This window comes from Gymnoscopelus braueri (assembly GCF_963280865.1).
Source record: "Gymnoscopelus braueri genome assembly, chromosome: 10".
Taxonomy (NCBI): Eukaryota; Metazoa; Chordata; class Actinopteri; order Myctophiformes; family Myctophidae; genus Gymnoscopelus; species Gymnoscopelus braueri.
Window position 1 is genome coordinate 19,098,448 of NC_137611.1, and position 26,901 is coordinate 19,125,348.

The following is a 26,901-nucleotide window of genomic DNA, read 5'->3' on the forward strand; positions in this document are numbered from 1 at the left end:
ATGATAATGAAATACTATGTTAATATTCTTCTTTTAAATAATAATAATAATAATAATAATAATAATATTAATATTAATAATAATAAATAAATACAAAAAATAGATTAACTATTTCTGAAAAATATTTTATTTTAATGTTTTGACATTGTTGTTAATTTTTGTATTAAACTTTTCTTTTTTCTTTTTTGATTGTTTGAAAATTTAGCCAAAAGACATGAGAGGCCAAGGCTAAAGTGGTTAAAATTGAAAGGAATTCGTTTGTAGGTGTTTGAGCGACGCACGCCCATGTCGACATGACGTCCACAGACATGCTATCAGCTTCTGGTCCATTGGTTAGTTGTATCTACCCGCACTGTTAGGGGCGGAGGAGGATTTCAACACCACACAGATAGTACTGGAACTGGAACTGCTCGTCTGGTCCGACGGTGGATTATTACAGGGACTTGTATATAGACTAATTTATTGTCGCAAAAAAAAAAATATATATCTTCAAAGAATATAATAATGGAAGTTTCCTTAGGCGTCTTTATAATTCTCTTCTGCGTGTTGCTGGAACATGTGAGTATCTACTCTGATGTGTACCATGCTGCAAGTTTGTCAAGCTGTTGTTGTTTAGCCTACTATGTTGTTAAGTTTATGACAGTTGCTCCCCTGTAATTAGTCAATTAATGTATTGATCAAACAGTGTTTTGTGCTGCTGCACAGCCAAAGAGTCATCCTGCCTCCACAGTGGAGCTCACGACCCAGCTTATGAACTGTGTAGAGTAGGGGTCTTCAACGTTTTTCAGGCCAAGGACCCCTTAGCAGAGAGAGAGAGAGATGAAGCAGGGACCCCCACTACATATTGTATAAAACTGTGTTGCAGATCAAACTTTTTCATAGATAGTTGGATTCATGCTATAATGTGTATTTTTAGACAGTTAACCTTTCAAACCCTCTATATTTAGTCAACTTGACCGTTGCCTCGCTCTGTACTTGGTCTGCTCTTTTTCCCTCTACACTAACTCCGAAAATAGCCGATCTACAAGCTCACAACGCCTCGCGCTGCAAGGCGTTGTGAGCTTGCAAATCTGCACATCTATCACGCAAAGATTTTGGCGGACCCCCTAGGGTCACGGACCCCCTGTTGAAGACCCCTGGGTGTAGAGAAATGAAAGCTGATGTAATGTTAGCTTATTTATGTTCGCACTGGAAACAAAACGTTATCCATCTTTATTTTATTTGGATGGCTCAGACTTATTTTAACCCTTTCGGATCTTTTCTCCTTCTTTCTTTTTTTTTCTTCTTTTCTTTTTAGCAATTGGAATCTATCATCCTATTCTAAGAATGCATTAATTCGTAGCCTATATCGTTTCACTGGATACGTTCGGTTTTTTTCTCCTCATAAATAAAAGTGAGGAAAACTTTCCCCCTCACGATCGAGTCCAGACTGCGCTCCTACATTACGCACGGAGCCTGTTCACCTTGGGATGTCTTTAGAGCAGCGCGGTCTGTCTTCAACCTTTTTCAGGCCAAGGAGGACCCCTTAGCTGAGAGAGAGTGAAGCAGGGACCCCCACTACATTTAATTGTGTTGCGGATTAAAACCTTTTCATAGATTTCATTGATAGCTTGTAGATCTGCTATTTTTGGCTAAAGTTCATTTTGCATTAACCACTTGAACCCTATAGTATCCCTATTATAGGGATACTATAGGGTTCAAGTGGTTAATGCAAAATGTTTTCATCCTATCACACAAAGATTTGATGACCCCCCCTGTAGTAACTCTGAGGACCCCCTAGGGGTTCCGGACCCCCTGTTGAAGACCCCTGCTTTAGAGCGCACATACTGTAGCCCTGTGTTTGGAACCACACTCTCGAAGAGTGAGGTTCCAAACGGGGCTAGAACCACAGAGACACAACCATCTTGTATCATTTGTATGCCTCACGTTTTCAATCATCAGAGACTGTTGTGCAGGAAATCGAGTTAAGCTATAGCCAATTTAGCACCAAAGTGGGACAAAGTTATTAATTTCCTGTTACTGTATTGAGATGCTTTATTAGGCTTATAGCCTATGACTAAGGTGAGTTGAGCAATAGTCTGCCTATCTCCTTGTACATCCTACACCATGGCAACAGACTCTGTTCCAATAAAGCTGCATGTCCAGCCTCTATGGAGAAACTTGATTCATGCTGGAATGTATACACTATATACAGTACTGTACATATAGTTAAGTGTAGCACTCAGCACTCTAATTGAATGCTCTATAGTCTATGTAGCACAATGAAAATAAAAAGCCGTGGCTGCTGTAGGCAGAGATGAGACGTTGCAGATTCTAATCTGTTTATCACTTGCTCTTGGCAAAATTAAACATAAGAAAGAATTCTAAACAACAAAGAACAAAAGATAACCCAGAGAAGAGTGAAGCATTTTGCTGATGAAGGCCATGGAAGTGGGCAGTCATGAGGACAGTGGGGATGATGGTGAGAAACAGCTCTCTCTTGGTTGTAAAACTCAGTCCGCATATGGAACGTCACACCATAGGCCTATTCCCCTTCCAGGTGCGAGAGAGGCAGTCTGGCCATAAGAGTATTGGCGCTAACAATAGCCCTGTACCCTCATTTTGATTCATGTCTTCTCTGAGAAGATATTCATTCCCCTAAGTAACAACTAATAAATCTCCAGGTCCTATAAGAGGACGGTGCGGGGCCTACTGATAACATACAGTATTCTCCAGTGATGATAATGCCAAGAAATAAATTGACTTCAGCTGCGAAAAGAGTGACTGTTAAGTGTGATGGCTGGAGATTCATGGAAAATATTTCCTGAACAAACACACATGCAGAGCTGTGTGGGATACTAGGCTATATGTTTAAATCACCATGAAAGGGTTGATTCTACGTCCTCCCTGGGTGTCTTAAGGAGAGATGAACGGCAGCCCAGGTCAGGCTGATCTCATACCCACTCCAGCAGAGGTGATAGTTTGCCCATAGATTCGATGCACAATTTACGCACTGCAGGAGTCAGGAGATCATAGATCTTGTATGTCTCTGCTTTTGATATCTTCCTCTTCTCATTTATTTCCATCACCGGTGATGCTATGTTTTATTTTATCCCAGCCTCAGGTCAGACTGAATTCAGACTGTTTTATAATATCACAATTATAATTTAATAAAATAAATGATGTTAACCACAACCCTGGCATCCCTATTTCGGCTATTTTCACTATTTGTCATTCGAAGAAGTATATAGGGTTGGGTTTATAGAGTTTCTTTACCAATCGAAACCTAACTGTGATTATTAACCACTATTAACCACTAACCTCATCATCCATTTTCTGGGAGGAACATTAGCCAAAAATAGAAGATCTACAAGCTCACAACAGAACCCCAGCATACATATTCTGGGGGGGGGAACATTAACCAAAAATAACAAATCTACAAGCGTACAACGTGAGCTTGTAGATCGTCAATTTTTGGCGAAGAGATTTGGTGTAAGTACAGAGCCAGCTCAGGTCCAGTTTACTAAAGAGGGTTTAAGTGGTTATGGTTAAATGCATGATTAATGATTGACAGTGTAAAGACATCCAAGACATCCGCCTGATCTTGTTCTTATAGATGAAAGCATGTATAACCACCACAACTTATCTCTCCTTGACAGACGTCTTCGCTGCAGATGTGTGATATCATGACAGAAATAGACAGGGAGAGAGACGCATGTTCTGCACAAATTGAGAACAGAACATCAGGTATGTGCTGTTTGTTTGGTGTGTTTAACATGTTCCTGTTCTACGCTGCCATGTGAGCGTACTGCCCACTGATTTACTATATCCACAAGTGCGGATTGATGGGACTGACATGGACAATTAGGCTGCACTGCAGCGTTCTTAAGACAACAAGTCTGCTTTTAGCCCTCCTGTGATAACATCAAATGATTGGCCACATGGCTGAACAGTGTTCTTTCATTTGTGGTTAATGCTGTACCCCTGGCTGTACCCCTGGCTCTATTAGCCATTTGCTGTTGTTATTGTTGTATTATTGTTGTGTGTTCCATCCTCCTTTATAAAAATACAATTTTCTTTGTCGGTTTGATTAGATCTGATTTCAGAAAATGCGCCTAGAGTGAGGCCTGTACCCTGTGCGGATTCATTTAATCAACTGATGTGATGTTTCAATTTATCACAGCTGAGACTAAATGTATGTGCTGCTATAGTAAGCGGGCATCACACACTGTACCCATGTATTGCACCAGAACAGATCAATATGCATCCTTGATCCTCAGTCTACAACCTCTGTGTTTAATTCAGTTCTCTTTGACATGGGCACCCTCCAAAAAAACTGCTGTGTATATTTCCCCCACCCTGTACAGCTCATTACAAATGAATTACCATTTTACTCCAGAAATTGATTGTTTGCTTTGTACATATTTTTCCAAATACACTCACCAGAAAAAGAAGAAAAAAACAGCCCTCTTCGCTGTAGAGTGAGCGCCATAACAGTTTAGAAAAACAAAGTAAATGCTAATGACGGACAGAATGAAGGACGGGACCGTTTTTATTAGTCATGGTGGTGGTGCGGTCCCGGGGGCCGTAGCAGCAGTGGACCTGAGTAAACACATTTCAGCTGCCATGGAAACCTTGAATGCTCCAGGTTCATGTGTCCTACTAAAGAAACACAAATCAGTTTGGCCATTGTCACCGCGCTTATCCCACTGTGGATTTTTAAATGTACTTTGTTCATAATGGCTGGATGGTTGCATGCATGTGTGTCCGTTTGTAATATCTTGTCCTCACATGTTTGAGCCTTCCAGCATCTCTTCACTGCTCTGTTTGCCATTGTATTTCTCTGCCTCTCTCTTTATCTCTGTCTCACTGTGTGTGTGTCTCTCTCAGGTTGCAGTGGGATGTGGGATAAGGTAGTGTGCTGGCCCAGTGCCGACGTCGGCGAGGTCGTCACCATCCCTTGTCCCCGATATTTCGTCTTCTTCAGTAGCCACACTAGCCACTTCTATGTGGGTAAGATCCATTTAACAACACAGGGTGGTGCGTGTGCCTGTGTGTGTCCGTGAAGAGAGAGAGATAGATAGACAGACAGACAGACAGACAGACAGACAGACAGACAGACAGACAGACAGACAGACAGACAGACAGACAGACAGACAGACAGACAGACAGACAGACAGACAGACAGAGAGACAGACAGACAGACAGACAGACAGACAGAACGAGACAGAGAGCACGTGTTTACTGTACTGCAAGCATTCCTGCTGGCCTGAGGGTGCAGGGGCCTACAGACAGACAGGTGAAGTCAAAAGGTGCAATCATGCATTAAGAAATGGTCTCTGGGCATTCAGAAGGATGACTGGATAATGGGACTTTATATATCTAGCAGAAAGACCATAATTCCTCCTCTTGCTGTCATAATACACCAAGGATTCATATTTTCATATATCACTTTAATTATGTTTTTCATAGTTCATTAAACAAATGCACAGGGAATACAATTGTACATTTTCATATTCAAAACATCAGAGAGAGAACCCTCAGGGCGTTTTGTTTTTACAGAAAGTTAGTGTCCCAGTGGCCCCATAGACTGAAGTGAATATATTAAACATGTGACGTCAGAGGATTGAATCTGGGACATGACCTCTGTTACATTCCGCCCCTCTTTCTCCAAACCCAGTGGTTTTCAACCCTTTTCATATCAGGGTCCATTATTTATTTGGCATTTGAGCCACAGAGCACCATTTGATGAGATTTAGCCTCAAATCCTACAAAACCTAGTATCCTAGTTTCAAAGAAACTAGGATACCAGGTAAAACATCAATCCTAGCATCTGCACCAAAATCATGGCAGAGTGAAGTTATATCTAAACTTACATTTTCGTAGCACTGCAATGTCACGATTGCTGTGTCCTCCTCTGATCAAAGGCACAATCTGTGGCTATTATTTGATGGGCTCTACACTTGTGTGATGAAATATGATATGAAATATGTAGGTCTACTGAACAATTACTGTTTCAAGTTTTTGATGTTTTGTGTTTCCACATCTCTTCTCACTTAGGACATGGCTAATACAGATGTTGATTAATTATGCATAAAGAAACCCATTGGCTCTTGGAAGGGCTGTTAAGAGTTGGCAAGATGGATTTACTTTGAGCTTCTGCTATCTCTAATCTTCCATTAATTAGTGCGTTTTATCTCCTCTGTGTAATAGCGCTGTGTCGCTCGCATTAAAGGGAATTGTTTATTTGACTTCAGTTGAGCTTTGAGGCCTCCGTCTCAAAGCAGCGCCGCACTTTTGAGACATGTTCTCTTATCAGTTTAAGTGGCTTCTAGAAACAAATTATTCATTTCAATGACATGTAGCCTTTCATCATAATACAGTGTACTTTTTACTTTCCGCAAGTAGTGCAGACTGAGGTTAATTTGAAATCTAGCACAACGTCTTTACTAATAATTACTTTTTGTCTATTTACTATTATATTAGTAGTAGTATCAAGTATCAAATAGTAGTTGTAGTTCCTACCTCTCATACATGCGTACATAGTCCTACATGTACTTGCTATTTTCTGTGTAGTTATCTCCGCCAGGCTGAAGGCAAGGGGGGAGCTTATGTTTTTACCTTTGTCTGTCTATCTGGGGCTAATCCCACAAACTACCGGACCGATCAGCACCAAATGCCCCTTTCCACATATTTCTTTAAAAAAAACTTTAATTTAATAATGGAAGTGAAAGGCCAGTCAGATCAGGCTGAAACCACGACCAAATATGGAGTAATACGTCACGCTATAGTTGAAGGACACACATACTGGATACCCGGCCTAGTGGAGATACAGTATGCATATGATGGTATCATCTGCTGTCTTCCACTGTACCAATACTGTGTGTCTCAGTGGCTATGTCAGTGATTATGTCAGTGATTTGCAGCTGACGTAACTAGAGTCTATCCACATTTATGCCCCTACAACTCTGGGAAGTATACTATGGCCTCTTTACCACGCTATAAAGGTGGGCAAGCCTTCCTACAATCCATCCTACTTTTCCCATGATGTCATGTTCAGGACATGGGAGGGGCTTAGCCTTCAGCGGGTCCATCCATCATCAACATGTGAAGGGTTCACAAGCAGAGACAGGAGGGCTTCTGGGTAGGAGTGGGTAGGAGTGATGTGACCCAGATGGGAGACAGGTTGACCTGAGAGAGGACAGAGCACCCCAGGGAAAAGAGAGAGAGAGAGAGAGAGAGAGAGAGAGAGAGAGAGAGAGAGAGAGAGAGAGAGAGAGAGAGAGAGAGAGAGAGAGAGAGAGAGAGAGAGAGAGAGAGAGAGAGAGAGAGAGAGAGAGAATTTGGATATTTGGGGTTGAAGGCAGCAGAGGTGTATTTCACTGACCTGTCATCAACAGTCCCATAACTCTGCACAGTGGTGGAAAAAGTACTCACATTTTGAACTTAAAGGAGGAGTTCACCCAAAAAAATATTCCAGTATATCCCAGTCTTATTTTCTATCAATTACACACCCCATGAAGCCTTGATTTCATGGATTTATTTTTGTTTTTGTGGCATTCCTAAGCCAATAATTTGATTACCGGGTGTATTTCCGGTAGGAGACACAAATAATCTACTTTGTGTCTCCTACCGGATACATTAGCCGGTAGGAGACGGGAATCAAATTATTAGCTTAGGAATGCGACAAAAACTAAAAAGAATCCATGGATTCAAGGCTTCATAGGGTGTGTAATTGATAGAAAATAAGTCATTTTTTGGGTGAACTCCTCCTTTAAGCAAAAGTATCAATACCCTATATTGTAGAAATAGTCTGTTACAAGTACAAGTTTGGTATTAAAAATGTACTTGAGTAAAAGTACAAAAGTATTGGCATCAAAATATACCTTAAAGTACCAAAAGTAAAAGTACTCATTATGCAGAATGTCCCATTTCACAAGTTCTTAAATGTATGAAATGTATAAAAATCCTTTGAAAATAGCAGATCTATGCGACGCGTTGTGGGCTTGTAGAGCAGCTATTTTCAAATAGCCAAAGTGTATATATATATTTTTTGTAATAATAATCTAAATCTACAAAGTAACTAGTAACTAAAGATTACAAATAACTGTAGTGGAATAAAAAGTGCAATGTTTTCCTCTGAGATGTAGTGGAGTAGAAGTAAAAGTATGGAAAATTGGAACATTCTGCAAAAATAGCTGCTCTACAAGCTCACAACGCGTTGCGTTGTGACACATTGTGAGTTTGTAGATTTGGAGCGGAAAAAGGAGTGGATCAAGTGTAGAGGCCTGCGGTGCCCCGGTCATCTAAGTCAGGAGTTAAAAAGAAAACACTCAAAAAAACAGGCAATATGCTTTCTTAATTATTCTGTTATGGAGGTTATACCGATGACACATTACAACACCACCGTGTGTTGAGTGTTTCCAGTAAAGCCTGCGCTGCTTTTGATTCATATTTAGATCACATTTAGACCGTGTTATTAGGTGAACCTGTCTTGTTTATTACCACTATAGGTTTGGCAAATGTCACTCTGTTTTGCAAATATCACTTCAGTAGGAGTTATATCATCTTTGTTGTCTATGTTCTTGTACTCTATACTATTTCAAGTGGGCCCTGATCTAGAAAAGGCTTGGAACAACTGCTTTTGTGTTTATAGTACACCTTGAAAACCTACTGGATGTCTCAACCTGCGCCGTAAAATCCTCATCCGAGTTCATTTAAGGTTTTATAATGTACACACTATGTACTCTCAGAAGGAACACAGGGGATTTTACTGTGTGGTTTGCTGCTGGTTTTGGTTATCATTTAGATGTCAATCACAGTTGCAAAAGACTCTCTTCTGACGCACTTAAAGATCAGGAGACGTTCATTTTATGTGTCTCATCCCCAGAAAAACAAGCATTGTGAAACATGGCGTCACTGAGATTCATGGGCCAAGTCATAAATTCAGCTTGGGGGGGGGGGGGGGGGCGGTAGCTGAGCTTGGAGTTGTCTTTGCACTTTAGAATACTCAGTGGTGGGAAAAGACATGTTTTACTAAGTAAAAGTATGAATACTGCAATATAGAAATACTCTGTTACAAGTGAAACTCCGGAATTCAAAATGTACTTAAAGTACAATAGTATTGGCGTCAAAATGTACTTAAAGTTCGAAAAAGTAAAAGTACTCATTATGCAGAATGTCCCATTTCAAGTTTTCAAATGCATAAAAATCTGTTGAAAATAGCAGATCTAAAAGCTCACAATGCGTCGCATCGCGACGCATTGTGAGCTTGTAGATCGGCTATTTTCAGATGACCGAAATGTATTTAGGGCTGAAGTGATATGTTTTGTAATAATAATCAAAATCTACAAAGTAACTAGTAACTAAAGGTTTCAAATAATTGTAGTGGAGTAAAAGTATAATATTTGCCTCCGAGATGTAGTGGAGTAGAAGTAAAAGTATTGGAAATTGGAAATACTCAAGTAAAGTACAAATACCTCAAAATTGTAAGTACTCAATGTACTCAAGACAAGTACAGTACTTGAGTACATGTACTTAGCTACTTTCCACCACTGAGAATAGTTCACCTGGGAGGTCTATTGCTAAGCACACTGCCATTCCTCTTCTTGCAATGACACAGCCAGCGCACAGATGAAGAATCTAATTTCAAAAACAGATTTCCAGTATTTTGGGGGGAAAAGTGACTCATATGATACACACAAAGAAAAGGACTTGTAGGTAATTTCAGTTCTTGAAAGACAAGACGATAACTGGTTTACAGACCGAATCCCCAGTATCACAGAACTATGTTTCCAAAACGGTTATGCAGTAGTGATGAGCTATTAATATCCACACAATCTTGCCATGCTGTACAAGCTTGCAATGTATCAACATGTCCTCAAACATTAATGAGGACGTTTGATCAAGACCGATGCCCTATGCACTGCCATACGTCTTCATTTACACTCACAGTCACTTCTGAGAAATGGCAGATGGCAATATTTGACTTTATGAAAACTCGTTAGGGGACCGCTAAAGGAAAGTCCCTCTTTCAAGACATGATAAGGTGTGATAAAGCAGTTTCTGGATTATGTCACCGCAAGGGAACAAACCCCCTGATCAAAAAGATGCCGTGCTGATTAAACTCATATGAGCTCTCCAGTCCTACTTCGACATCGAAAAATCCCAGTCTTGTTTCGGGAGATGATGAAAGCATTCTTCTGGCGATCCCTCAAACAAGTCATATCCAACGGTGGCATGAGCTAAAACAGCATGGGCTTATTACATCCTTTGTGTCTTGTCATGTTGTTTGGGATGGGTATAAAGCCTGATTTATAGGCTACTTCGTCGCACGACAGCCTAAAATAGCAGATCTACAAGCTCACAACGCGTTACGGGTGCAGATATGGCACTCAGGGTATTTGCCATCTGAGCAGAGTTTAAAAACAATATTACAGCAAAATAAGTTTGAAAGGCATTGAGATTTTGGTGTTTTCCAAATGTACCCTGGCCTTATAATATGGTCATGCAATGTCATTGGAGGAATGTCTTGCAGTACTTTCAATCTTCTACCCACAGATCTATTTGCATAGATTGTGTCACTGTTGAAATAAGGAACAGAGTGATTTGAAGACGTGGGGATTAGCTTGGCAACAATACGGACAGCTCTATCCCTTTATGAACTGGGAAGAAATAGCTAAGAATAGGTATTGCACAATATGAGGCTGAACAAATTTAGAGACGTGCATTTCTGTTTCTTCTGCTGTTTACAGGATTAGATACGGCTCGTGAGTTTTGTAATGCTGGCCTTGCATTACAACAAATGATTAATGGTTGTGCCTCCTCATCTGAATATTCATACATCCTGTTAGCTGATGATACATTTGGAAAATTTAGAAAAACAAACAGCAGTGACTTTGTGATTTATTTATTTTTTAATGGTTATGATCCTGCAGTTTGAGATGCTGCCCTTTAGGAGGCACTACAAAATGCTATAGGGAACCACCGTGAGGGCAAAGTTACCTGCCAGCAAAACACATCTCCACCAAAACGATTGTTTTCCTATGGCATGCTTGGTGTGCACTTTGTTAACCAGGAGCGCTACAGTGTATAGGGCTGGGTGATATGACTTCAAATCAACATCATGATTATTTCATACTTTTGCCTCGATTACGATTAATTAAACGATTATTAAAAAGAAAAAAAGAAATAGTGAAAATAGCAGAACACAAGCTCACAACGTGTCGGTTACTTTCACTATTTATGTACACCACCATTGTACAACAAAGTATAATATAGGGTTAATTGGTTAATCAGACTAATTGATTTAGAAGTTATTACAAAAACATATATTAAAACATTTTCATGACCATTCGTTGACATAAAAACACCAAAAACAAAACAAATCTTGTTTCTCGATTACTCGGTATAAGTCGTTTATTGCTTCTAAATATCAGTTTAGATATATTTTCGGTTAACTGCCCAGCCCTACTACAGTGGTAGAAAAAAAATGCTTCCTGACACATCCCCTGTTTGCAAGGAAGAAGGGTCTACTCTGCACCTGTAGCGACTCGTTTCGGTGTGATCACCCCTAAGAATGTCCAGACATTCAGTAGATGGTGGAATTTAGCCCTACATTTGCATCTGGCACAAAAACACTTCTCTGTCTACTTTTTAAAAATAATTCTTATTCTAAAAAGATTCATTAATTTTCATGTGGTATGTGTCCTATGATAGCCCTAAAGTTCTATTCTGTTCTGCTCATGTGTTATCAAATAAGAAATGGAGGAGTGTAAATGTATTCTCAAATAAGAGCACATTGTGTCTGTTTGGAATGGGAACAGCTGAAGTCAATAATGTATCATTGAGTTGCCTGTTGTCTATGTACTCCACAGCCATGGCCTCCTGGCCTAACCAGACCGTAATCTTCCTGGTCTATCTGTACAACCAGACAGTAATGGCAGATTTAGCCTATAAGTTCATTGAAGAATCTCACACTCAGTCAGTGTGAGATAATTAAATGTGGCTAAATGTACTTTAAAGAAAGCCATTGCCTCGCAGCACCCGAAGAACGCTGCATGGTTGTTGTTGAATATGAATTCACCCCATGTCTCTCTGCTCCTCAGGAAACCTATCAAAAACCTGCACTGGAGATGCCTGGCCCCAGATGAACGCAGACTCATATTGGTTGGACTGTGGGTACAATCCTAACAGCACTGTGGATGATGAGGCGGCCACGGTAGGTACTACTATGTTACAGGGAAAATGGCATTCCAGGGAAATTGAAAGGGGTACGCTTGTTTTCATGCCCCTCATGCAATTCTGTAGAATCAACGCTAGAGGGCAATGCAAGCCAGACATGAGCCCCACACCACACACGCACGCATGCACAAACCAGCACGCACACACGCGCGCGTGTACACACACACACACACACACACACACACACACACACACACACACACACACACACACACACACACACCAGGGGGCGGGCCTGGCGGGCTATGTTAGTGCAGTGAGTGGCACTTGGGGCAAACGCAGTCCCCACACAACATCATTTACGATTCTGTGCCTATCGGTACATAACTCGGACGGCGCTTAAGTCGACTAGCAGACCATCGGCCGGTCGTCGCGGGCACTCGCGCCTGGAGGCGCTCGGGCGCGACTCCTCGGCCTCAAGGTCTGCTAAGTCGGAGCGCCTTCCGTCATGGTCCAAAACTATACTTTATCAGCGAAAAAAAAGTAGTCCGCGGTTGTTTGAAAAAGTAATGTCCCAAGCTGGAGTCAAACCCCGGCTCCCAGTGGTAGTGGGTGGGGAGTCCAATGATTATCGAAGTGCGCCACTGAGGCTTGTACTAGTGGTGCAAAGTAACAAAGTAGATTTACTCAAGTACAATTTTGAGGTATTCGTACTTTACTTGAGTATTTCTCTCATATTATCCATTTTATTTTCAGCGTTCCCCTAGCGTAGCTTCCTGGTTAGTATGTTGTTGTTGTGGTCGTCGTCCTCGCATCAAAGCCCCGCCTCGCAGCACCGCCCCGTGCCTATAAAACAAGCGCTCCCCTGTCAATTTCCCTTGAATGCCATTTTCCCTGTGACAACTATACTACTATAGCAAGCATAAAGTATTTGACTCCTTCGTAAGAATGTCTCCGCACCAAGATTTATAAGCAAACCCTTAACAGCATGTTTTACATTCTATGAAATCTTGGGATATCTATGAACTGTGACTTGACCTGTTGTGCTTTTAACTTCAAATGCATTTATGTTAAAATAGTGTCACTGTGCTTGACTACTACTGTAACTAACACAAAATTAAAAATAAAATCAAAGTGTTTGATTTCCACATTTTATCATTCTTTAATTGGTAGAGAAAATAGTATTAATATTCATTGTACATGCTAAATATCATATTTACACTGGATCAATTTTTAAATTAAACTTCTTCTGAATCAATTTTTCCCCCACACATTTTTGAGACACCGCCATTTCTGTATCATACTATATCAGTCAGTCGTTAGTCACAAGGGGTTACACTTTTTATCATTTTTCCACTAAAACACTAGTGTATACAGGTTTCTATGATCAGATATAGAAAACAATTTAAGCATTTAATGACCAGATAGACTCAATACGCTTTTAGGGAAAATAAATATTTATAAATGTAACTCCATGACTAAAGGCGGTTACACACCGGCGAATATGCGAATATACGCAAAATTCGGACTCGTTCCGAATAATTAAAAGACGCTTTTTTCGCTCCGCGAAACTGGTGTGGAAGCTTGCATTGACTTTATAAGGTTTAAAAAGAAAACGTAATATTCGCATGAAAAAAATCGCCCCGGTGTGTAAGGACCTTAAGAGTTTCTATTTCTATTATATGCATTCAGATAAACTAAAGACCTCTTGCACTATTTCATGTGTCCTCAACCATGATTTGTGTTTATGCACACCGGTGTAAATATCTACAACCTCATTATCATTAACATGTCGCGTTGCGAGCTTGTAGATCTGATATCTAAAAAACTTGATTTCTTTAGAAATTTCCTCTGACATAGTGATGCCAGGTTGAAAGTGGTTAAAAATCGGACACTCATCGGCTGCAAAATTGCTAGAACAGATCGTCGTCCAAAAAGTCAAATAATGGCTGATACATAACACTGAAACGATATATCAGTCTGGCTCTAGAGTCAACTGATATTACCAATTCAATCATGTCCTGAACAGCACTGAATCTTTTTTCCAGAATGAGCCGTATCTCATGTACAGCACCTCTTCCCCTGTCCCGCCAGCAAGACTGTGGCCATCTGCAAAAAAAAACTAGACATGTGAATCAAAATCCACCTGCACCTGCATTTCTAAGATCAAAGATGTCTGTAATCAAGCATCTGGCAAAATCCACACAAGGATATTCATACCTGTCAAACTTGACCTTTACATTCCTCCTCCACCTCCTCCTGCTCTGCCCACTATCTCTTTTCAAACTCTTTCCACACCCATCAAACACACGCACGCACGCACGCACGCACGCACGCACGCACGCACGCACGCACGCACGCACGCACGCACGCACGCACGCACGCACGCACGCACGCACGCACGCACGCACGCACGCACGCACGCACGCACGCACGCACGCACACACACACACGCACACAGAGTCAAATCTGGAGGGTTAATTTAACTGAGAGTAAAGATGGAACCGTAAGGGTACTGCACTAACCACACACCTGTGCTAACCTGCTGATTGCTATTCATTCATTAAACTGGGTGTGCGGGTCTGTAATGTTGCCTTTCAGGGGGATTTCTATGGCGCGATCAAAGTGGGTTACACCATCGGCCACAGTGTCTCTCTCATCTCTCTCACTGTTGCTATCTTCATTCTGTGTCTCTTTAGGTAAGTGGATGAATCCAAATGATGCTTCTGCTTAATTTATGCTTTGTCATTCAGCGCTGCCTTTCGGTACGGTGAAAATAGCAGATCTATAAGCTCTGTGTCGCATTGTGAGCTTGTAGATCTGCTATTTTCGGTACGCAACACCGGCGTGCAACAAAATATAAATCAGCGTTCAGTGTCCCTCTGCATGAAATAACTTATTGAAAAATTACAGTCTCCTCACATATTAGAAGGACAATATTAGTCACCAGAACCAGGAACGTGTGTTTTCAATAAGTCTAACATGGTTAACGTGGAGTTTGAAGTTGAGGCTTAAGGGTGGGGTGTCTGATCAAATGAGTAATGAATGAATATGAAATATCAAGGAACTTAAAAACTGTCTGGAGTCTGCAAATGACCTCAGAAGTGTTATAAAGTGAAATGCCCCTTTAACAGCTTCTGTCGGACAACTGGTCCAGATTTGACATTATCTCCTGTTACAAACAAAGTGTTTAAGAGAGCATGAGCAGCCATAAAATCAACTGCTCAAGGGCCAGCGTGTGTTCATCACTAACCCATATCTGTGGGGATGAAGAGAGAGAGAGAGTGTGTGTGTGTGTGTGTGTGTGTGTGTGTGTGCGCGTGTGTGTGTGTGTGTGTGTGTGCGCGTGTGTGCGTGCGTGCGTGCGTGCTTGCACGCGCGTGTGTGTGGGTGTTGGGTTTAAGGGGCCTTCCTGTATTGCTTTCAAAAGATCAGACGTTATCTAACTGAAGATTCACGGCACGCACGACTGTGTGTGTGTGTGTCTCTGTGCGCATGTAGACACCAATACGTGTTCCTGCATGACTGTTTGTTTGCATGCGTGTCTATGTGTGTGAGCGGGCGGGTAAACAGTGAGTGATGTTTATTTCACAGGGTCAGGCAGTGAGGTTAGCATATTTCTTGACTGAGGGGTGGTCTGCTCACACAGGATGTGCAGAGAATCGCCCTGTTTATGTGCACTTGCAGACTCAACTTTTCAGGCAGCTGGTTGATACCGTGTGTCATCACACACCCATTCTGCCATGATTACTCGTCTAATGGGCTTATACAATTCTCCCCAATCACAGGACATCACTGGGAAGGCATTTGTTTGAGAACACTCAGAACACAGTATTTATAGCAGTGGAACTCATTTCGCAATACCAACCAATTTGTTGCCTCTGTACTCACTGTCAGTTCATACACTCATGCACTTGTTTTATGGCCGGCCATACAGTGTAACATATCGTCGCTGTTGGGTGTAAACCCCGTGAGTCCAATACTGTTACTTTTCAGGAAATGGATAAAAGAGTGTTCCAATGGATCCAATGTAGTTATTATTTAGTCTCAAGCTCTTGTTAACACTTTTCATTGGTTCAATATCCTATCTTAAAATTGGCTTAAGGGAGGACCGACAGGCCAGACGGACCTCTGACGTCACGCTCATGTCACCAGGACCTCTGACGTCACGCTCATGTCACCAGGACCTCTGACATCACGCTCATGTCGCCAATGGCTCAGCCATAACCATATAAGGAGTTCCCAATGCAGCTGCGCAGAAATATGTAGTGTGTTGTCTAACCTCGGGCAGACCTCTGACGTCACGCTAATGTCGCCATGACTCAGCCATAACCATATAAGGAGTTCCCAATGCAGCTGCGCAGAAATATGTAGTGTGTTGTCTAACCTCAACAAATCAGTCAGCTCCATATATGGGCACAAAAGGGGGTATACCCATATATGGGTATATACTGATGACATCAGGGATCTCCAGATATGGGCATAAAAGGGACATGGACTGAGAGATACAGAGATCTCCATATATGGGTATAAAAGGAACAAGGACTGACAGATACAGAGATCTCCATTTACGGGCATATCAGTCGGATTGGCTGTCTAGTTTATAAAACCTACCGACATACTTAACCACTTTCACTTTCAATTTCAACTTTTTCAAAAATCAAAAATAGCTATGAATAGCAAAAAAAATTGCTGCTTTTGTGTGACACTGTGGTATGACGAAATAGGGCATTAATTTACGAAAAAACACAAAAAGCTGAAATATAGAGACCCAAGGTTTCTGCCCGACAGCGACGATATGTACCTTTTCAAATGTGATATCACTTTTAGATTAATTCATTACCTTTATTGAGATTACAAAAAGGGTTAAACACTCTCTACGCTTAGCATTGATACTGTATATTCTTTTATAGGAAGTTGCACTGTACAAGGAACTACATCCACATGAATCTGTTTGTGTCGTTCATACTGAAAGCCATCGCTGTGTTCATCAAGGACGTGGTTCTATATGAAGTTGGTGACGACTCCTGCAACTCCTCTGTGAGTACTTGCATTCATATTGATCTCAATACAGTATGTTGACACGACTTTATTCTCTCATCTTAATACATTATCGATAGGACTTTATTCTCTCAATATTTTTCCATTTAGTTAATGGCTTTACACAGTGTATTGGTTTTATTTGTGCCTAATTCAAACTTTCAACATTGTAGATCATGTCATGCATAATTTATACTCTGTCACACAACAGTGTCGCATGCTGAAAATAGCAAATTGTCTATTTAATATGGTACACAACACAGACGAATGACGAAGTATAAACCATGAGCTACAGCAAACTCTATCCCCTGTGTTGCACAAGCTTTCTTTTCTCTTGGCATCCGTACTCAACCAGCGCTGTTAGTTTTAAATGCTTTGTCTCCAAGTTTGCTTAACAATGATCATTCAAGAACTCCTGGGTGTAGCAGTGTTTGTCAAGGCCTTAAACTCCTCTGACCAGTGTTTCCTATGAGCCTCTCTGTTCAGCAGGATGTCGTGAGAGTTACTCTTGTGTTTGCATACTTTAGCCTGAGTGAGGACTGAAAATAGGCTTTCTCAATCATCTTTCAAAAGTGACAGCATCACAGTAGCAAAGCTACAGTATGAGGGACAATGAATACTTCTGAATAAACTATAGGAAGATACACAATCTCAAATAATGCTTATATTTTAGTCAAATTGAGTCAGTTACTTTTCATTTATCTTTATGTTTTATAACACACAGGAACGTTTTTATGTTCTGCAAGCGATTAATGGCTGTGTTTGAGGATCTGTCCTCAAGGGACACAGATTACTGGTCCAAACACAGCTGCTAGTCCTCTAAAAGGACCTCAAGCACTCCAGCCAAACATGGGTGGTAGAAAATGAGATTATGTACTGTTCTACATTAACTCCAGGGCAGGACAGCACTAGACCAATATGATCCTGTACACCTAACTGGTACTGAACATTTTGACATTCATAACGTTTTAATCCTTTTTTATCCATCCAAGTTGGCGATTGAATTGTTAGTATTTATTGCAGCAGTCTCGAAACAAACACACTCTAGCCTATATAGTTCTTCCATAGTCTGGTATTGTTAAAACAGCATGTATTAAATGTATTGTCTGTTATGCCCAGGTCCGCACATTTGAGCTGATAAACTTTGGCCACAAGCCCATTTCTCCAGCTTTCAGACTAGTTTATGTTTTACTTCCTGTTGAAGTGATTGGGTATCATCGGGATTGGAGCTTGATCGTCCCTTGCATTAGCCAGGCTCCAGCTACCATCATCCTGCCGTTCTTTGGCTGAAATTGACCATCACATGTTACCACGGGATCTGATAATGTTTCATTTGACCATCTTCATATTGACTGATTGATTGAATACTTTATTGATGACTTTTAAAAGTACCAGCAGTGCAGCTGGTTAAAAACATGCCAAATGGATGACTCAAAAAAGCCAATGGCTTGTTTCCAACGAGATTCATTAAACATTCAGCAATCAAACATCTGGACAAAACAACAGTGCAACAAAAACAGCTATGCAAAAATGCAGAAAATCTAAATGTACTTAGTGTTGTATTTTAGGTTGTATTATATGTAATTTGCCCTGTATGTAGCTTGGGTGTTTTAGTTGGTTATTGAAGATTTTTTGAAAATTGTCATGTCGGTTCATTGTTTATGTATGGAAAAGTGTCCTGTAAGTCCATATGGGCTGGGCTTCTTTGGAAGCATAACACTTTAATAAAGAAAAATCAATCAATCAAAAGTTAAAATTCATGATAATAATAACATAAAAGAATGTGGGGGCCCCGGGATAAGACACATTGAGGATGTCACTCACAAGGAGTGAGCCGCTTACAATCCTGGTTGAAGGCTAACCGGGGAACGAATTTAGTTAAGTCTAATTTTGAATAACCAGTCAGCGGCCTCGAATCACTATACAAATGTACACAAAAAAAACTCTGTTTATGTGACTCAAAGGCTGAATGAAAACTGTTGATGACATTTTAATGTTTGCAGAGCAGACAAATCAGTTACTATCAGCATGTTTAGAATATAATCACATCCGAAAGGCAACCCATATACTGTATATATTACTGTGAAACCAAATCTGATAATCACTATCCAGTCTATCTGTATACATGTACATGCTTTCCATCAGCATGTTTTGCTTGCATGTTAGTCTAGATACTTTGTAATAATGATAATAATAATAGCTCAGGTTTATACTATTACTGCTACTTTGTACCGCTACTTTGTAGCCCTTGTAATTGTTTTCTTTGCACTCTATTTACTTGGCCAATTACCCAGTTGTTTGTTGATTAGGGTTCACGCTCCTTACTCCAATCTTGCACTTTGCGAGTCTCTCTGGGTAAGAGCATCTGCCAAATGCATACATTGTAAATTGTAAATTGTTTGCTCACCATGGACTTTCTGTGAGTAAATTACCATTGGTTCACTTAACTCATTAAAACCGGGAAAGCGTCTGTGTCATTTTACATTTTTGCGTTGTCTATTCACAAATAGCAGATATACAAGCTCACAGCGCGTCACTTCATGCCTTGCTGTGAGCTTGTACATCAACTATTTTTGATCATTTTCAGAAAATCTTGAAAGTGTGCGAACTACTGATTTAGAAGTCATAGAATCGGCCTCAGGTCTTTAAGGGTTAAATAAAGTGGTGTAATGAAAAATAATCTTGGGATAAATGAAAGCATAACCTTAGAGGCATTGTTTGGAACAGAGTCTCCTTTTTCAAATTTCACTAATTAAAACACAAGTTTTTCTGTTTGTTTTTTCAAAGCCCCACTGACTCTCTCACATCTCCTCCTAGACGGGCTGTAAAGCAGCAGTGGTGTTCTTCCAGTATGGGATCATGGCAAGCTTCTTCTGGCTGCTGGTGGAGGGCCTGTATCTCCACGCCTTGTTGGCTGTCTCCTTCTTCTCAGAGAGGAAGTACTTCTGGTGGTATATCCTGATTGGCTGGGGTATGTGCCAATATATATTTTCTTTTTAAGATATTTTTTGGGGCTTTTCTGCCTTTTATTTCGATGGTATAACAGGGAGAGAGAGACAGACAGGGGAGTGACGCGCAGGGCTCGGGAATCGAACCCACGACTCGCTGTCAGACTGTATTAGAGGCTGTTGGCGCCCCCACTCTTACTGATTTTCAAGGATGCCATCTGTCAATGGGGACGAGAGGATATTTTAAATATTAAAATGTTGTTTGCTTAAAATCACTTCTACTCTTAACGACCGCAGCGGTTATAAAACAATAAATGAAGAAATAAATGTGTTCATCCAAAAGTAAATAAAGTCTGTTTCTTAGATTACTTTTGATAGATGGTAATGGCATGGACTTGTCTTTACATCCGCATTTGATTTACATCTACATCATCAGTTCTACATTAACATTGTTAACAGCAGTCAGCAGCAGTCAAGAATCCACTCTTAAATTTAATTTAAATTCAGTTCAGGGAGACGAGGAGAGGACATGATTACACAGCGTTTGACGATCATTCCTCTGATCTTGTATTTTTTCATTCATTCAAGATTTATTTATTCTCGAAATTACACACACATATTTTGGAAAGTCGACAGTGAATGGGAGACAGTTTTCAACTGAGTCACAGAATGCTTGTTTGATTTGCTAATACCCAAAATCAGATTACTTTATGGAGGCATTATTAATAGCTTGGGAACCGACCAGAGCATACCTCTTGGTGCTCTCACAATCACTTCGCATCATCGTCTCTGTTCTGCGCTGGAAGAGCATAAAAAGTTTTGAAGCTTTTAGCCATCACAAGCTGTTACATAAGTTATTAACCAATTGAACCCTAGCTTCCCTATTCTGGGTCAACTAAGTATATGCTGTACACTACAGTTTAAGTGGTTAAACTATGTACTCATAATGCATGATACACATGCAAAAATAAGTTGCTTTTAACTGTGAAGTCGATTTAGGTCTTACCTGACCAGAAATGTAAAGTTAGTGAGCCAATGACATCTGCTCCCACAAAATTATAAACTATAACACAAATGAAAATAAATTGGGTTATTTTTACAAACTAGATCCTTCTTTTGCGATGTTGAATGAAGAATATCAGGTACTGATTTCCCCCCCAAAAATGGACATGTGCTTTGCAAATTGATTCAATGCAATCTTTGTTTTAAGAGCATAGACATAATTGATAACATACATACATACAATGTATTGGGTTTCTTCAGCACGCCAACATCGTTATCTTTTGGTTGTTTTTCTTGTTCACAGGGGCTCCATCCATGTTTATCACAGCATGGGTGATAACCAAGGCATATATGAACGATCCTGGGTAAGTGAATCATTCTCTTTGTTTGAACATTAAAATATCAAAATGATTCCTCATTATAGTTTATACAAGAATTCAAATGTCTTCCACAGTCGTATGTAGCTTCTTATCTTTCACCACAAGAAGTAAGTAATATACAGTATGAGTGATGATCATTTTAGTTGTGAATACGTTTCGAATGTGGTTGTGACAGCGATTACAGAAAAATAACAGCACACTACCGTCACTGTGTGTATGAATAAATATCTGCATTCAGTGGACATCTAAGGTGAACCATTGTAACAGGCAAGGACACCCTCGCTACCAGCAGAATTGTGTTTTGGAGCAGGGGTGTCATTTGGGGTCCCAGAGGATAGCAATTGCCTCCCCATAGCGTTCACATTTAAACTGAAATTGAGTTCTTATGCATATTTTTCCACTTCTGAAAGTTTGTTTTTGCAGATCGGCACTGAGTGCATCTCAATCCACATATATATTTTATTTATATATATATATATATATATATATATATATATATATATATATATATATATATAAATATATATATATATATATATATATATATATATATATATATATATATATATACACACACACATATATACACATACATATATACACATTTTTTCATTACATTTTTTTTTAAAGAATGGGTGCTCCTCCTCAGCTCTTACGGCTCTGTCATTTCCAACAGATGCTGGGACACCATTGATGACAACCGTTGGTGGATCGTAAAAACGCCCATTTTAATGACCATACTTGTGAGTCACAGCCTTCGGCAGCCTGGGCTTCATGTTGTGTTCAACACTGCATAATAATGTTGAGTACATGAGTCAGTCTTCTATTCTCTCCGCAGGTTAACTTCTTCCTCCTCATTTGTATAATCCGCATCCTCCGACAGAAGATAAATTGTCCTGACATCGGAAGAAAGGAATCCAATCAGTACTCGTACGTTTTCAAAACAAAAATGTCAGCGTCTCCCAACTTTAGGTTTTTATTATGCAATGGTTCAAGGTCATGTCTTATCAGGTTACGTGCACCGTAGCAAATTGCTTTGGCTGCTATTATGTTGGTGTTGAGCAAAGATATCTCTTGCACAGTGCAGATAATTACTTCCACTCAGCTTTTGTCCAGGATGTGAGATAGAACACGGCTGAATATCTTCTCATTTTGTTTCCGTTTTACTTGCAGGAGGCTAGCAAAGTCAACACTGCTGTTGATACCTCTCTTTGGGATGAATTACATTATATTTGCCTTCATCCCCGACCATATTCACCCTCAAGTGAGAATGGTCTTCGATCTTATTCTTGGATCTTTTCAGGTAAATACTCCATAAGCATTTCAAAACACACTGTAAACATGATCATAGGTAGTCAGATAGGACATGATTAACATTTTTGAATTCTCTAAGGGTGCATCTGAATAATCAGAAAAGTTAAGTCCTATGTCAGGATTTAGGAAAAGACAGCCGTGGTGCTAAGTGAATACGATTACACACACATACAATACGTAATTAAACAGCGGTGCAAGTTATTGATGTGGGTCTCCCATGGTGAAACTACAATGATCGGAAGATGGACTACAAAAAGAGTTTTGTATTTTTCCTGTCGGATGACAGACATTTACGGCCAAGTATACATTAAATGTTCTTTCAGAAATTGAAGGAACATAAGATGCCCCTACCCATCCAGAAATGCTGGTCACTATGATATTCCAAATATTCTTTCCCAGGATTCACATCCATAGGAAAGAATATAAATGCATAATATTATATTACATATATTACATATTACAGATGAGAAATGTGTTGTTTGTCTTTTATTTTGTACTAGATATTTATCATGCAAGGAATTGTGGGGCAGCAAATCTACTTTTTTTTGTTGTCATATACTGTAATCAGTTCAGGAATATAAAAGAAGACCTATCACAGGTTGTTTTCTAATCACTTTCTTTTCGCTGTGCACAGTACATCATTTTATTGAGGCATCTAAACAGCGGCAAGTATCGTTTCTCGGAGGTATTGCGAGATTTGGTTGCCAGACAGGAAGTGGTGGACAGTTTCACAATACTTTGGCCGCTCAGAAACGTACTTTGTGATCTTTAGATACCTCTATAAAATTATACAGTGTACACATCGAAAAGCAACACAGCAGAAAACAATGTGTAATATGTCTTCTTTTATTTTCCTGAGCCGAGTATTTTATAAAGGTCTCAATCATTCAGAAATAGTGTTTTTTCATAAGCTGTCCAGCCGGCTCTCATAGACTCCAATGTTATTTCACCGAACTTCCGCTGTGAGTCTGACACCCAGTGCGACGAATCTGCCGGCTGTTAGATTAGTTTGGCGAATGGTTTGATTAGTTTGTGTGACTGAATTTGTATGTTTGAATAAGACAGTATGGCTCTTAGTGAGCCACTGAGCATGAAATCCAATGTAAACACTGGAAACCAAACTGAAGTGTGCAGGCCCATACATTTCAGCTAACTTGGAGTCCCCTCGTAAGTGCATGTTCTCTAGAAATGGAAAAATATTCTTAATTTATAACTGTTTTTAACTGACCGACATCCCCTGGGGACGTTTTCCCAGTGGTCTAAAATGGCTGAACTTGTGTCGGTCTGAATTTGGGCATCATTATAAGATAATTTTTGTGCTGAAAGAATATTTTGAGTATTTCCCCAGCTGAACTATCATGCTCAGTGTGGCAGTTATTTTCAAAGTCACTGTTGTCACTGGGGATTTCACTGTGTAATTATGTCTCTTTCTCTCTTTCTCTCTCTCTCTCTCGCTCTCCCTCCCTCTCTCTGGGTTAGGGTTTTGTTGTTGCCATCTTGTACTGTTTTCTTAATGGAGAGGTAAGACAGCACACACACAGGTGTAGATACAAACATGATTACAAAACACCCTGGTTAGAGGTTTTGAATGTGCTCAATTCAATAAATCTCCCATTCTGTCCACTGCACAGTTGCTAATGCTTGTCCGCCTACTTCAATCTTGTTTGATTTTAAACCCTGTCTCATCTCTCCCACAGGTGCAGGGAGAGATTAAGCGTAAGTGGCGCAGGTGGATGCTACAGAGGTTCCTGGTTGCAGACACTAAGTATCAACATCAGCCGTCTATCGGCAGCAATGGGAACAACTTCAGTACCCAGATCACCATGTTGACTAAAAGCAGCCCAACTCCACGCCGGGCATCTGAGTGTGGGGAGCACCTATCTGCCTTCTGAAAATTTGCCGGAAAATGCAGCCAATTAGTGTTTAGGCAGACAGCTAGATGGCACAATCATACTACCACGTCTCTGTACAGGTTGAAATAACAGTTGTTACTTATCCATGTGTGCTGAGCGTTGGAACTGGGTCGTAATGTTGCCATCTTTTCTTACGGTCAAACAGTGCTTCAGACCATGTGAGATGTTTCATTACCTGCCATGCATTAAGGCTTTGGATAACGTTCCTAGTCTCCTGCTTGCACACACCATTTACTGCAGTCACAGACAGACCTCTAGTGGTGACATGGGTCTGAGTCCAGCAGATCATGACACATGTCTGATGTCATTCCCTCATTTGTATATCAACGCCATTTAATCAAGTAAAAACACCCTCATTGTGTTTAAAAGCCGAAAAAACTAGGGCTGGTCATTGAGAAAAGACATGACAAACCAGAAATGTAATTCACTGTCATTACTGGTTAAAACCCTCCACAGAGTGAGGTCTTGAGCATATGGCCTCAGACAATTTTATTGGCTCAAGAGGTAATATAACTCTTGGTCAACATTTTCCATCTGATGCCAAGCTGTGAATGGAGAGCGCTATGGCAGAGCGGCATCCTATTTGAACCAATATGTTTATTAAAAGGGTGTGTTGCACAAGAGGGCTCATACCACTTAAACTAATGGCCTACACAGTGTGTTGCTGATATCGTACAGGAGCAATGGTAAGGATATTAATGAAACACACTAGGCTGAGCAATACTCATGTCGCTCAATGCACTTAGCTGTTTTTGACAGCCCTTACTTCAGCATACATTCCACTGAATTACTGCCTGATAGCATTCCAAAGTGGAGACAACAAAAATCTCCCGGCCGCTTGTGAAATTTATCTCTTGGACTACAGATGCTTTTAGTTTTGTCTGAGTGCTTAGTTTGGTCAGCAGTCACTCATTTTAAGTGTCGCCTAAACTATCAGACCAGATGTATTCAATTATCAGTCCAAAAGCATTGCATTTTTGTTCTACACTATGACTTATACGATGTGGTATCTGTGATCAGCTTCCGTTCATTTTTCAGCACGTCATTATTAGTAAATATATGAGTAACTGCAGTGTAGTTTTGTAATATGATTCATTAAGCTTAATGAAAACATACGTGATGGATGTTGCAGTGGGTCTATCTCTGTTTAATGTTGTTTTAAAAAGCTGACATATCCGGAGAAACTAGCTATTCAGAAGAGTTGGTTCAAAAGGCATTTCAGTGTTAAATACTTGCCAACCAAATTTCCTGTTGAAGAAGATCTTACCTTACTAGTTGTATGTGGAAGTGTGAGCAGGTGTAGGTGAAAGTACCTCGGACTAAATGTCACAGTTTTTGTACATAAGGTGAAATACTATATACACATCTGAAGAGCAGTTTATGCTGTGTTATATAATTTGTGATGATTTACAGTTCTCAGGTGTTGACTGGAAATTAATGTTTACAGTGTCAGATGTCCTGCTCCTCCCTCCCTCATGGTATTTTCAGTGTACAGTGCTCCTTGTTTGTTACAATATGAATTTTGTGTATAGTGTATGTAAATGTTATTGAACACACCATCAAATGAATATAATTGTATTGTGGATTAGCCTGTAGCCTGTGCTTCTTAATCAGTGAAAATGAAAGGCTATTCATTTCACCTTTGGTGTCTGTCTGCTGTAATTTGAAAGGATTAGTTCCTCTTTTGACAGTTTAGCCTTTTGGCCTTTTTGCAGTCTTCCTGACCTCACTGTTCAACCACTTCCCTTCATATTAAAGTTAAATATTTCCCTTCTTAAAAAGTTAAATATTTAAAGATATATAAAAAAAACATGAAGAGCAAACAATGCTTGGTGGTAGGCTACTGGCAGAATGCAGAACTGCACTGGATCAAACATTTGACATGACTAAATACTGTGAAGCATGCAAATTACTTGTGTGATTTACTTACAGTAAATTCAATCACGAATTTAACCATACTGTATCTGCTAAGATGTAATAATGTATTGTGACAGTTGCAATGCATTTGTATTAAACAACAATTGGAAGAATTTTGGAATTGAAAGGATGGTATTGTTGTCTGCTACTGAAAGGTTAAAGTAACAGTTATAGCATACCCCAAGTTATAGCAAATACCCCTAAAGCTCTCATCGAGATTGATAA

The 26,901-nt window shown here is 40.1% G+C and overlaps 1 protein-coding gene across 2 annotated transcripts; it reads left to right on the top strand.

Annotated features, from left to right (window-relative positions):
* The first annotated feature begins 403 nt into the window (after nucleotides 1–403).
* Nucleotides 404–26,777, top strand: LOC308093813 (vasoactive intestinal polypeptide receptor-like). 2 transcript variants are annotated; one of them, XM_080440178.1, is made up of 13 exons: nucleotides 404–558; nucleotides 3,639–3,726; nucleotides 4,870–4,992; nucleotides 12,087–12,199; nucleotides 14,764–14,861; nucleotides 17,076–17,202; nucleotides 20,020–20,173; nucleotides 21,457–21,517; nucleotides 22,209–22,275; nucleotides 22,371–22,462; nucleotides 22,706–22,835; nucleotides 24,326–24,367; nucleotides 24,544–26,777. In XM_080440178.1, the coding sequence occupies exons 1-13, from the start codon at nucleotides 505–507 to the stop codon at nucleotides 24,736–24,738; spliced, it is 1,344 nt and encodes a 447-aa protein (XP_080296304.1). In that variant the 5' UTR covers nucleotides 404–504; the 3' UTR covers nucleotides 24,739–26,777. The 2 variants fall into 2 exon arrangements, with proteins under 2 accessions (XP_080296304.1, XP_080296305.1); XM_080440179.1 differs by lacking the exon at nucleotides 24,326–24,367 and having other exon boundaries at nucleotides 24,550–26,777.
* Nucleotides 26,778–26,901: the final 124 nt, after the last annotated feature.

What these genes read in the sequence shown, in the direction of transcription:
- LOC308093813 (XM_080440178.1), top strand. Translation starts at nt 505, where the DNA reads ATGGAAGTTTCCTTAGGCGTCTTTATAATTCTCTTCTGCGTGTTGCTG. An exon ending in CACTAGCCACTTCTATGTGG is followed by an intron (nt 4,993 to 12,086) that starts GTAAGATCCATT and finishes TCTGCTCCTCAG; the next exon opens with GAAACCTATCAAAAACCTGC. An exon ending in GTATATCCTGATTGGCTGGG is followed by an intron (nt 20,174 to 21,456) that starts GTATGTGCCAAT and finishes TCTTGTTCACAG; the next exon opens with GGGCTCCATCCATGTTTATC.